This window comes from Oncorhynchus kisutch, linkage group LG1 (assembly GCF_002021735.2).
Source record: "Oncorhynchus kisutch isolate 150728-3 linkage group LG1, Okis_V2, whole genome shotgun sequence".
In the NCBI taxonomy this organism is placed as follows: domain Eukaryota; kingdom Metazoa; phylum Chordata; class Actinopteri; order Salmoniformes; family Salmonidae; genus Oncorhynchus; species Oncorhynchus kisutch.
Genome location: NC_034174.2, coordinates 33139402 through 33153214, shown reverse-complemented (window position 1 = coordinate 33153214; position 13813 = coordinate 33139402). Strand labels below are relative to the sequence as shown.

At 43.3% G+C, this 13813-nt stretch overlaps 1 protein-coding gene across 1 annotated transcript; it reads right to left on the bottom strand.

The window, feature by feature from the left end:
- Positions 1 to 6530: 6530 nt before the first annotated feature.
- Positions 6531 to 12561, bottom strand: LOC109874315 (G-protein coupled receptor 61). The gene is made up of 2 exons (XM_020466212.2): positions 12161 to 12561; positions 6531 to 10224 (listed from the first exon to the last, which is right to left on the bottom strand). The coding sequence occupies exon 2, from the start codon at positions 10021 to 10023 to the stop codon at positions 8635 to 8637; it is 1389 nt and encodes a 462-aa protein (XP_020321801.2). The 5' UTR covers positions 10024 to 10224; positions 12161 to 12561; the 3' UTR covers positions 6531 to 8634.
- Positions 12562 to 13813: the final 1252 nt, after the last annotated feature.

Sequence of the window (13813 nt, the reverse complement as noted above, 5' to 3'; positions counted from 1 at the left end):
ATCTTCACAAGGTCCTTTGCTGTTGTTCTGGGATTGATTTGCACTTTTCGCACCAAAGTACGTTCATCTCTAGGAGACAGAACGTGTCTCATTCCTGAGTGGTATGACTGCTGCGCTGTCCCATGGTGTTTATACTTACTATTGTTTGTACAGATGAACGTGGTACCTTCAGGCATTTGGAAATTGTTCTAAAGAATGAACCAGACTTGTGGAGGTCTACAATTTTTTTTCTGAGGTCTTGGCTGATATCTTTTGATTTTCCCATGATGTCAAGCAAAGAGGCACTGAGTTTGAAGGTAGGCCTTGTAATACATCCACAGGCACACCTCCAATTGACTCAAATGATGTCAATTAGCCTATCAGAAGCTTCTAAAGCCATGACATCATTTTCTGGATTTTTCCAAGCTGTTTAAAGGTACAGTCAACTTAGTGTATGTAAACTTCTGACCCACTGGAATTGTAATACAGTGAATTGTAAGTGAAATAATCTCTGTAAACAATTGCAAAAACTAGATGTCCTAACCGACTTGCCAAAACTATAGTTTGTTAAAAAGAAGTTTGTGGAGTGGTTGAAAAACAAGTTTTAATGACTCCAACCTAAATGTCGTGTCTTTGGCTATGCCGGATTAAGTGATATGGCATGCTATTCTATAAAATAATTTCTCTGTAATTAATATTACCTCATTGAGCTAATCATGTAAATGTAAATAACTAGAGAGTTGGGCACCACAAAATAATATTTATAGAGCTGTTATCTTCCAAATAAACTCTTAAAGACCTAGTAATATTTTACATCAATAGCAGTCAATATTAATCGTCCTCTTAATTCAGTCTCATCTGAAAGTTGTAAATTCTTAGTTATCTGCACAAACCCTGGCTAACAAGTTGAATCGGCAATACAAAATTGGGTTTAATTATTTACAGTGCCTTGCGAAAGTATTCGGCCCCCTTGAACTTTGCGACCTTTTGCCACATTTCAGGCTTCAAACATAAAGATATAAAACTGTATTTTTTTGTGAAGAATCAGCAACAAGTGGGACACAATCAGGAAGTGGAACGACATTTATTGGATATTTCAAACTCTTTTAACAAATCAAAAACTGAAAAATTGGTCGTGCAAAATTATTCAGCCCCCTTAAGTTAATACTTTGTAGCGCCACCTTTTGCTGCGATTACAGCTGTAAGTCGCTTGGGGTATGTCTATATCAGTTTTGCACATCGAGAGACTGACATTTTTTCCCATTCCTCCTTGCAAAACAGCTCGAGCTCAGTGAGGTTGGATGGAGAGCATTTGTGAACAGCAGTTTTCAGTTCTTTCCACAGATTCTCGATTGGATTCAGGTCTGGACTTTGACTTGGCCATTCTAACACCTGGATATGTTTATTTTTGAACCATTCCATTGTAGATTTTGCTTTATGTTTTGGATCATTGTCTTGTTGGAAGACAAATCTCCGTCCCAGTCTCAGGTCTTTTGCAGACTCCATCAGGTTTTCTTCCAGAATGGTCCTGTATTTGGCTCCATCCATCTTCCCATCAATTTTAACCATCTTCCCTGTCCCTGCTGAAGAAAAGCAGGCCCAAACCATGATGCTGCCACCACCATGTTTGACAGTGGGGATAGGGTGTTCAAGGTGATGAGCTGTGTTGCTTTTACGCCAAACACAACGTTTTGCATTGTTGCCAAAAAGTTCAATTTTGGTTTCATCTGACCAGAGCACCTTCTTCCACATGTTTGGTGTGTCTCCCAGGTGGCTTGTGGCAAACTTTAAACAACACTTTTTATGGATATCTTTAAGAAATGGCTTTCTTCTTGCCACTCTTCCATAAAGGCCAGATTTGTGCAATATAAGACTGATTGTTGTCCTATGGACAGAGTCTCCCACCTCAGCTGTAGATCTCTGCAGTTCATCCAGAGTGATCATGGGCCTCTTGGCTGCATCTCTGATCAGTCTTCTCCTTGTATGAGCTGAAAGTTTAGAGGGACGGCCAGGTCCACGTGAATCCGATAACTCTGATGTGTAGACTTTCCACTGTAGAGTTGATCAAATTAAATTTATTGATATAGCCCTTCGTACATCAGCTGATATCTCAAAGTGCTGTACAGAAACCCAGCCTAAAACCCCAAACAGCAAGCAATGCAGGTGTTGAAGCACGTTGGCTAGGAAAAACTCCCTAGAAAGGCCAAAACCTAGGAAGAAACCTAGAGAGGAACTAGGCTATGAGGGGAGGCCAGTCCTCTTCTGGCTGTAACAGAACATGGCCAAGATGTTCAAATGTTCATAAATGACCAGCATGGTCAAATAATAGGTCTAGGACAGGTAGCACGTCCGGTGAACAGGTCAGGATTCCATAGCCACAGGCAGAACAGTTGAAACTGGAGCAGCAGCACGGCCAGGTGGACTGGGGACAGCAAAGAGTCATCATGCCAGGTAGTCCTGAGGTATGGTCCAAGGGCTCAGGTCCCCCGAAAGAGAGAAAGAAAGAGAGAATTAGAGAGAGCATACTTAAATTCACACAGGACACCGGATAAGACAGGAGAAGTACTCCAGATATAACAAACTGACCCTAGCCCCCGACACATAAACTACTGCAGCATAAATACTGGAGGCTGAGACAGGAGGGGTCAGGAGACACTGTGGCCCCATCCGATAATACCCCCAGACAGGGCCAAACAGGAAGGATATAACCCCACCCACTTTGCCAAATCACAGCCCCCACACCACTAGAGGGATATCTTCAACCACCAACTTACCATCCTGAGACAAGGCCGAGTATAGCCCACAAAGATCTCAGACAGGAAGATCACGTCAGAGACTCAACCCACTCAAGTGACGCACCCCTGTAATAGGGTTTAAGGCAGAGAATCCCAGTGGAGAGAGGGGAACCGGCCAGGCAGAGACCGCAAGGGCGGTTCGTTGCTCCAGAGGCTTTCCGTTCACCTTCACGCTCCTGGGGCCAGACTACACTCAGTCAAATGACCCACTGATGAGATGAGTGTTCAGTAAAGACTTAAAGGTTGAGACCGAGTTTGCGTCTCTCACATGGGTAGGCAGACCATTCCATAAAAATGTAGCTCTATAGGAGAAAGCCCTGCCTCCAGCTGTTTGCTTAGAAATTCGAGGGACAATTAGGAGGCCTGCGTCTTGTGACCGTAGTGTACGTGTAGGTATGTATGGTAGGACCAAATCAGAGAGATAGGTAGGAGCAAGCCCATGTAATGCTTTGTAGGTTAGCAGTAAAACCTTGAAATCAGGCCTTGCCTTGACAGGAAGCCAGTGTAGGGAGGCTAGCACTGGAGTAATATGATCACATTTTTTGGTTCTAGTCAGGGTTTTAGCAGCCGTATTTAGCACTAACTAAAGTTTATTTAGTGCTTTATCCGGGTAGCCGGAAAGTAGAGCATTGCAGTAGTCTAACCTAGAAGTAACAAAAGCATGGCTTAATTTTTCTGCGTAATATTTGGACAGAAAGTTTCTGATTTTTGCAATGTTACGTAGATGGAAAAAAGCTGTCCTTGAAACAGTCTTGATATGTTCGTCAAAAGAGAGATCAGGGTCCAGAGTAACGCCGAGGTCTTTCACAGTTTTATTTGAGACGACTGTACAACCATTAAGATTAATTGTCAGATTCAACAGAAGATCTCTTTGTTTCTTGGGACCTAGAACAATCATCTCTGTTTTGTCTGAGTTTAAAAGTAGAACGTTTGCAGCCATCCACTTCCTTATGTCTGAAACACAGGCTTCTAGTGAGGGCAATTTTTGGGCTTCACCATATTTAATTGAAATGTACAGCTGTGTGTCATCCGCATAACAGTGAAAGTTAATGTTATGTTTTTGAATGACATCCCCAAGAGGTAAAATAGATAGTGAAAACAATAGTGGTCCTAAAACGGAACATTGAGGAACACCGAAATTTACATTTGATTTGTCAGAGGACAAGCCATTCACAGAGACAAACTGATATCTTTCCAACAGATAAGATCTAAACCAGGCCAGAAGTTTTCCAATCTGTCCAAAAGAATGTGGTGATCGATGGTGTCAAAAGCAGCACTAAGGTCTAGGAGCACGAGGACAGATGCAGAGCCTCGGTCTGATGCCATTAAAAGGTCATTTACCACCTTCACAAGTGCAGTCTCAGTGCTATGATGGGGTCTAAAACCAGACTGAAGCATTTCGTATACGTTGTTTGTCTTCAGGAAGGCAGTGAGTTGCTGCGCAACAGCCTTTTCTAGGAATGGAAGATTCGATATAGGCCAATAGTTTTTTATATTTTCTGGGTCATGGTTAGGCTTTTTCAAGAGAGGCTTTATTACTGCCACTTTTAGTGAGTTTGGTACACATCCGGTGGATAGAGAGACGTTTATTATGTTCAACATTTGAGGGCCAAGCACAGGATGCAGCTCTTTTAGTAGTTTAGTTGTAATACGGTCCAGTATGCAGCTTGAAGGTTTAGAGGCCATGATTATTTTCATCATTGTGTCAAGGGATATAGTACTAAGACACTTGAGTGTCTCTCTTGATCCTAGGTCCTGGTAGAGTTGTGCAGACTCAGGACAGCTGAGCTTTGAAAGAATACGCAGATTTAAAGAGGAGTCCGTAATTTGATTTCTAATAATCATGATCTTTTCCTCAAAGAAGTTCATTAATGTATTACTGCTGAAGTGAAAGCCATCCTCACTTGGGGAATGCTGCTTTTTAGTTAGCTTTGTGACAGTATCAAAAATACATTTTGGATTGTTCTTATTTTCCTCAATTAAGTTGGAAAAATAGGATGATCGAGCAGCAGTAAGGGCTCTTCGATACTGCATGGTACTGTCTTTCCAAGCCAGTCGGAAGACTTGTGCCATTTCCGTTCCAATTTTATGTCATCTTATCATTGATGACAATGTCTCAGATGACAACCGAACTGACATCATATTCATTAAGTACCACCGCATATGTTCAGTTGGTCGGATTACCAGAATATAGTTCATTTCCCCCCAGCTTCTGATGTTCCCAGAATCTCTATGTTAACCAAGGGTTTTGCAAAAAAGGGGGGAAGAGGTATTTATGACTGTCATAACCCTTTCCTCAGGCCAACGTCATGACATAAGTGTATGTAAACTTCCGACTTCAACTGTTCTACGATATTCTATAGTAAGTAGTATAGTATACTACAGTTTACTATAGAATTCTGTAGTAAACTGTAGCATTTTTTCATGTGGGTAGCTGGACTCATTTACTATTTTTTGAACATCCATTATGCTTACTACTATGTGTACAGTGCAAACAACTAATGACAATTGTAACCAACAAAACCTGAATGTGCTTTCATGTAGAACTCTAGCCATTGGTGGTTGTGAAAAGATCAGGTCTTGTGAACGATTCCAACAGGAGAAGCTCCTCCCACCACCCCCACTACTGAGAAATGTCAGTGGTTATATGTTGCCATGGGAATGGCAGAGCCTGGAGAAGCTGGGGGTGGGTTGACTGAGGCCCTTTGCTGAGGATGAGGTGTGATGCGAGGCCTTTCAACAAAAATGTAGTATGTTCACACAGCAGCAAGACAGTGGTAAAAAAACTATAGGGCATCTCATGCATAGTATTACACTTCTTCAATAGAATCAGATTTATCCATTGAAGTTCACTCTACTCTTTATTTGATGTGTTCACTCTAGTGTTAATTGCAACTAAAGAATAATATATTCTTTCCTACACTGTAAATTGTGTTACTGCTGATTATTTCAACAGTATCTATTTGTCCTATGCTGGTAAACCCTGTCCTCCACACTGTCTATCCATCACTCTCAAAATATAATGAGTGAAATGTGAACGTATCCGTCGTGCCCTTTGTGACTGTTTTTCTGTTTTCTTTTACCTGAAGGTCAGATTACTGGCTTTGAAGTTGAAATGTTGCCCTGAGGTTAGAGTATTTTAACTGCATATCTCCCCCTCTTTCAATGGTATATCAAAGCAATGAGGGGCACCAACCATATACAGTATAGAAAAAGATGAGCGAGTGGGTGGAACAGAGCGATCCAAGTATCCCTCCACCCAGCAGCTTGTTAAGAACGACATTCCTGGGCCCACTTTAAGTCTGAACTCAGCCACTTAGTGACCTCTCTGAGGTTAGGAGTTACCATAAAGTAAATCCCGGTACTGCAGGTGACTCCCAAATGACAGAGATGGCTAATATACAATTCACACTGACCCAAGTAGTCTCAACAGCAACCTTGATCAATGTTTAGAGAACGAACAGAGATAGGATGGTATTTAATAAGCTTCCTGGCCTTGGAGGGGCAGATTGTTGTGAGCTCTTCTATGTATCACACCACTCTCACTTGTGCACAGGTCTGTTAAATCCTCTAAAATTACAATCATCTTCATCTTGTCTTTCATCCAGCATTTCATCACATAGATCTATGATTCCTAACAAGCTAATGGAAATAGAGATGAGGTTAACAGTAGACCTGCACACATTCAAACATAAAGTACCAAATAGAAAGATGTCATACATTTATTTGTTAAAACAATCTATAAATGAGTCAGAAGCCAGAAAGAAAATGTTTAATTTTGTACTCTTGCGTTAACCGTCTATGGTTTCACAGGGCTGATGATACCTCAAAGTGTCCAGTACTGTTCTGGACAACTCAAACGACTCTAAATTCCCTCACAATGTGACACCAGAGAGAGCAGACGTAAAGCAGGCGTCATATCAAGCCTCTCAGACAAAGCCTTGTCCAGCTGCAGAAGGAAAGCAACCCAGGGAGCATAGAGTAAAAAATATGTGGCATGACTTACACAATATCTTTTCTATCGGTACATTGCGTGCTGACCTTCAAATGAAATCAATCTTGTATCTGAGGTAGAGAACCCTGAGGAGCAGGACTGTTAAATATAATTAGGTTTATTATATTCTCCAAACTGTTGCTCCACAGCTAATCAACACACACTGAAAAGACAGTTACTGTATACCATTTGAATACACCATTGTCTTTTGTTAATTAATCACAAAAGATACAGTAATCAATAATACCTAATAATTATAAATAATTTTCAATAATTAAATGCTTAAGTTGAACTCACTATTAGTTTTTTTTATCAAACATAAAACACAGCTACATTTGTAGAACGACATCTGTCAAAATCTTAATTGTATAGAAATGTAATGTAGTGCATCAGTTAACAAAAATACTCCTGCCTTAACTGAATGTCTGCCAATGTACAGAACACCTTCCCTTGTCAATTTGAGGGGTACTGTACTATCTAAATGGTAGATAGATGATACATAAATGTACTTTTCTGACAGACCAGAAGTAGTTTAGGAGGAGTTAAGAAAAGATTGCCTACATCCTCACTGTGGTCACAACAAACCTGGTCTGCTTATGGGAAAACACAGATGATGTGTTAAGGAAAAGCACCAGATAGAGGGGGTATCTGCCCAGAGGTTTACCTATCAACAACAGGTGGCTGATCCATGGTACTTCTTACTTCATACCCTACCCTACCATCCTCTTCAGAACCAGGGCACAATTACGGTACAGTAGCTCTGTCATCATCTCTAAAAGGCACAACTTATCTTTATCGTAGAGACATGGTGACCACTCACTCACTGTCTACTATACATCTGTGTCATGATATTTTACAGAGGTAAAGGGATTAGGAAAACTTCATATTTTCAAACATGACTTCCTGCACTCCAACATTGGTGTCTTTGTTCTGCAGCTTACATAAATAAGCTGTCATAAATCAGTTCCTCAAAAAGAAATTGATCTGCCAGTATTAAATATTAGATACATTATTTGTGGATGCCTTCTGAAAGTCATAGATCCTGATATGGTTTAAGGTATGCTAATAGAAGGAAAGTAATCTATATCCTCTTTGCTCAAGGGCTTGTTTGGTTTGAAATCCAAAAGGAAATTCTCAGAAGAGATAATGGTCACACTTTATTTGGATAGTCTGGTCATACTATCAACAAACTATCTGTTGATAAGCAACTGCTTGCTAAGGATACGGTTAGGGTTAGGTGTAGAATAAGGTTTAAGGTTAGGCTAAGGGTTAGGATAGGAGTTAGGGTTAGTAGATAGCTACTTTAAATGTTACTGATAGTCTGTATATAGTCTGTAGAGCTACAAATGGACTATCCAAATAAAGTGTTACTGAGATATCTGTATTAATAACATACTGGCCCTATCAATGCGTTGTGGGGGAAAAAATGTATGTAAAGAATTACATCTTTAAAACTCATTCTAACAAACAACACCAATATCGGCATCACTGGCAATATTAGCCTGTTCCCTGCAGCTACAGTTGTGCCATTTTGTCTTTCTCCCAAAAATGCCACGACCCTTTCCCAGCAAATGATTCCAATGGAAACATTACTCAAAGAAGATCAATTCCATAACATTACAGCATTTACAGAATGGAAAGTGAAGCTGCAAAATGTGATCCAGGACAATACAGACTCCACAAAAATCTCAGTCAATTTCCCATTGCACAACTTTTGAGTTTTAAGAATAATATAATCAAAAAGAAAATATCAAAACATTGTATAGTAATACTCTGTGACGTAAACCAGAGTGTGGTTATGTTACTGTGGTAATTGTTATCCAAGTAACTTTTTGTGTTGGTTTTTACATCAAATAAATACAAAACCTAACTGTCTGATAGGATATGGTTGTTTTTAATCTGGTGATGCTCAAGGAATTCTGAGGTCTCCTCTGCAATCTGTCCTGGGATGCGGAAGTCGATGGGAATGGGTTGAGGGGGCTGGGCCAGGGGCCGGCAGGCCTCTCCCTTGGGGCTGGAGGTGCTGTGGGAGTCCTGGGGATCTAGGTTGCAGCCAGTGCCCTGGAGGAACTGCAGGAAATTCTCCTCTATGGATCCCTCACGGCTGGGCAGTCGGTCCTCCTCTTCTGTCGCACGGCGGAACAGGCAAGGCACATGCTTGCCAAGCTCCTCGCGGATCTGCCGGTTCAGACAACCATAGAAGAAAGGGTTGGAGGTGAAGCAGAAGTAGCCGATCCACGTGACGACCTCCTCCAGGGGGGCCAGCGTGGCTGGAGGGCTAGAGGCCAGAGCTGAGTACAGATGGAAGGAGAAGTAGGGCAACCAGCAGCACAGGAACTGTCCTCCCACTGCTGCTAAAACTGCTGCCGCCTTGCCCCCTCCGAATGTGCGGTGAGGGGTGTCGCGCCCCACCCCTGTCCCCGTGCCTGTTCCTGAGCTGGTCACCATGGTGGAGCGGCTGCTGAGCGACTCGGAGCGCCGGCGGCGGGGCGTGTCCATCCAGGTGGGCAGAGGCCCATGATGCATTGCCGCAACCCGCGCCACCTTGAACATACTGCAGTACACCACCAGGATGACCAGCAGCGGGCACAGAAAGTACACCAACGTGAACAGGACCATGAAGGCCATGCGGTTCGACCCACCCCCCGTCCAGTGCAAGGAGCAGCGCCTGTGACTCTGAGCTGGGGGTGAGGGGACACCCTCACCCCCTCCCCCAACTCCAACACCCTCCAGAAAAGGAGTCCTCCCGCCCTGTAAGGCCCAGGCCAGCAGCGGCAGGGCTGACATGGCCAGGGCTTTGACCCATATCCCCACCAGGACTGAGGCCACCAGGCCCAGGGTCATCTTCACCTCGTAGCGCATGGGGTGGATGATGTAGTAGTAGCGCTCCACGTTGATGGCTGAGATGGAGAGGATGGCGGCGGTGACCAGGCACACACTGAGGAAGAGGTAGCTCCGGCACAGGGCTTCGCCAAAGAAGGCCCTGCCTGAGAGCATGCCCAGGGGCATCAGCACCAGGGCTGCCAGCAGGTCCACCAGGCACAGGTGGAAGACAAAGGCAAACTTACGGAGCTGTGGGGCCTTGGCGATGACAGCCATTACGGCCCCGTTGCCCACCACGGCCAGCAGGTCCATGAGCAGCATGGCGAGCAGTGCTAGTGACTGGAACAAAGCCCCGCTCTCAGGTGACTCAGAGGCTGAGGTGTTGGGCATTGTCTGTGAGAAGGGGAGGGAGGAGTTCCACAACGGCTCCATCGGATGGCGGGACAAGGTAGACAGAGGGTGTCAATCACAGGCCCATCACCCATCCTTCACAGCCAGGGAGCAGGGCCAGGAACCAGAGGCCCAGTCTGGGAGGAGGTCAGATAACAGCAGCTCTGTAAAAGGGGCCTGTGAGCCTGGGTCATCCTGGGAATGCTCAACCTCCCTTAATAACCTCCTCAGAAATGCAGGCCTCTGGAACAGAGAAGTAGGATGAAGGACATTAGCTACTGCAATTCACAATGGCTGACACAGGACAATAGAACAATGTCACTGTTTTTCTGCAGATGGACATGGTTTTATGAGATAATCCTAACACAAACTCTGTCAGAGCTCTATGGCAACCAGTATTATTTTAAGATTAATTCATTAGGGTGACAGTTTGTAAAATTCTTATCAACTCAAATCTGTGGGAAACTAATCCAAAGGCAATACATTAATCCAAAACCAGTGTTTGAAGGGACTAATTCCTAATTAATTCCTGATGAAAGGAGAGGACATTTTGCAATGTGTTTTCAACATGTTGAGGACTGTGTGTATTGTGTAAATTGAACCACTATGCAACATTTTGAGATTGAATAAGAGAGTAAACCACACCCATGGCTTTATGGCTCCTGTTTAGTGTCAAGCCACAATGTCCCTGTAGTGTTTTATGAACACTATTTTCCCCAAATAAACCTCCCAGTGGGAGTTCCAATCGATTTATACAGCAACATATGATGGTGCATTAGAGTCTTCCATTGTCAGAAAAGTGCACTATTTTTATTTGATTAATGCCCCAGGCCTGCCCCGGTTGAACCGGGTTAGCGTTGATTGCATTCATTTTGGAACCGGGCTGCCTCCTGGGCTTGAGTCAGGTGCCCCGTGTGGGCCGACGGCGAAGTTGGCTCAAAACAAAAGTAATGTAGGCCTAGGTTAAGCATGTGGAGTAATGAATAGGATTCTGTGTTTTCACATGCAAGGGTGATTGCTTTGATAATAAAGCTTTATCAGCTTTCCCAATGAAAATCTGTTTGAATTTTAAAACATATATTTAATTGAAAATGTTTCTGAATGATGCAGCGTGCTGCCTGCCTTGTTGACAACATAACAGAGCAGCACAGATTACTGTTAGATTTGAGAAGGGCATTCCTCCCTCACCGCTTTAGCCCGTTCACATCACAGGCCATAGCCCGGTGCACTTAATTGAAGTCCCTCATTGTGCAATACCCCCACTTTGACTGTTGAGTGACAGACTCAACTCAAGCACACCTGTCAACTTTGGCCACACCCACAGCCCTCATCTATGAAACCTGCTACTAAAACCGACCAATACACTTTGATTTGATTCATGAATTTAATATTCTTGTTATTCTGGTTGTCTTCTAAGTTTGTGGTTACGTTGAGTTGTAGCCTAATAATTCTGATTGTATCCATTTAGCACAGTCGTACTTCCTGACACAGTATTTCATGTATCTCATCTTCTTCCTCCTCCTCTTTATCCTCTTCCTTCCCATCCTCCTCATCCCCCACTCCAATACAATGATAATTGCTTTTCTTCCATACCCTGGGGCTCTTTTTTCTTAACAATATCACATACAGTTTAGGCCTAGGTCTGGTCTTGATATGTGCTAGCAGACCTACAGCACATATCAAGACCAGACCTACAGCACATATCAAGACCAGACCTACAGCACATATCAAGACCAGACCTACAGCACATATCAAGACCAGACATAGGCCTAAACTGTATGTGATATTGTTGAGAAAAAAAAGAGTCCCAGAGTATGGAAGAAAATCAATTATCATTGTATTGGTGGGGGATGAGGAGGATGGGAAGGACGAGGATAAAGAGGAGGAGGAAGAAGAAGGGAAAGGGCAGGAATACATAGGATTGAGTGTCATTCTAAAGGCACCCTTTTCCAGTGCTGTGTACTCTGCAAGTGCATATTGGGACAACACATCTATTACATTCCCAGTCTAAAGGGACCAACCCATGCCCAACATTACAACACCATGTTACAGTATCAAGACTGGATCACATAATATATTCTACATTCAAGGAGGACTAGAGGAGGAAGATAGAACTACAAATAAAGAGAGAGAGGGACGGAGAGAGAGACAGAGAGAGAGACAGAAACCCACAGTGTACCTGGATCAGGGCAGGTTTTGTGATGATGTAGTCTGCTGTCTGTTCTGCTCTGCTCTTTAAGGATATTAAGCTGGTTGGTTAGCTCCCAGTGCTGGGATGCAGGATAGACATCAGTCAGCCGCATGCGTTGTGTATGGTGCTGACTGCTGCTATGGCACTCCCCTTCTTTATCAGACTGCTCTTCTTCTCCTCCTCTGCCTTTGCCTCGTCTTTCGGTTATTTTCCGGATGAGGGTAGCTGTGTTGACAGTGATAGATTTAAGGGGATGAGAGAGAGAAAAAAGAAAAGGAGCAAATGTTGTCTCCCTCTACTTGCTAATGTAAACCGCACACTCACACACATATAAACTCACTCTCTCCCTCTCTCTTGCACACTCACACACAGTGACTGCAGAGATGGAGAGGGAGGCAGAGGCACAGGCACAGGCATAGGACCAGAGCCACTCTCTCTGCTGGGTCTTAGTGCCCCTGATGTTTGGCTATCATTTTTATTTTGCATACAGAGGGTTAAATGTTAAATTAATGGAGATAAATAGAGAAAAACAGAATGGCTTATGTAGATGTTGGGTTTTTGTTTTGTTTCTCAGGACAAAATAAAAATGTGATTTTTTTTCCATAAACGCTCCATTACACAAAGAACTTAGCCCAGAGTCTTTGACCTCTTGACCTCCAGGTGACCCTTTGTTGTGTCACCTCTCTCATGGTTTGTCAATCCCATTCAAACACACCTCTATGGCACATACCCACATGCCCCATAAACATTTACTCAACCTGTCTTGTGAATAAATGTTTCAATAATTACAGAGGGAAAAGGAATCAGTGTGAAGATCACCATAAAGTGGAACCTGGTACTCCCCCCAAGTCCAATGACCCCCCCCCCCCCCCCCAAGTCTGTACATTTAGCCACTTGTGGTTTGAAATGGTAGATATGGCTAATATATACGATTCACACTGACCCAAGTAGTCTCGACAACAACCTCGATTAATGTTTTGACCAGTGCCCAGGTACTTGGAGAGCGAACAGTGATAGGATGGTATTTAATAAGCTTCCTGGCCTTGGAGGGGCAGATTGTTGCAAACTCTTCTGAGTATAACACCACTCTCACTTGTGCACAGGTTTCTGTCTGTTAAATCCTCAAATTACAGTTGTCTTCGCCTTCTCTGTCATCCAGCATTTCTTCACATTTGAGCAAATCTACGCTTTCTTACAAGCTAATGGAATTAGAGATGAGCCATCCCAAATAACTTTCCTAATGGAGAGAGCAAGGTTAACAGGAGACCAGCACACAATAACATATACCTTTATTTGTTAAACCAATCAATAAACAAGTCAGAAGCCAGAAAGGAAATAAATAAGTTAAATGTTGTACTCCATTACCAATAACAATCTCTGATTCCTCTCACATGATGGTTTCAACTGAGACAAAGAGGCATTAATTAGCTCAGGTCCTCAGTTAAGGCATCAGCACCCATTCCACCCAGACCATCATACTGGGATAACACAGCAGCGTTAGTCTCAAGTTGCCACGGTGATCTTCGCTGAAATGAGGAAGACAGTGGCTGATGGACGTTTTCATAAACACTCCCTCTCATTGCACTGCCAGATCATCTCCACTCCACTGTCTATGGGAGACAATGAAATGGAGACCCTGCC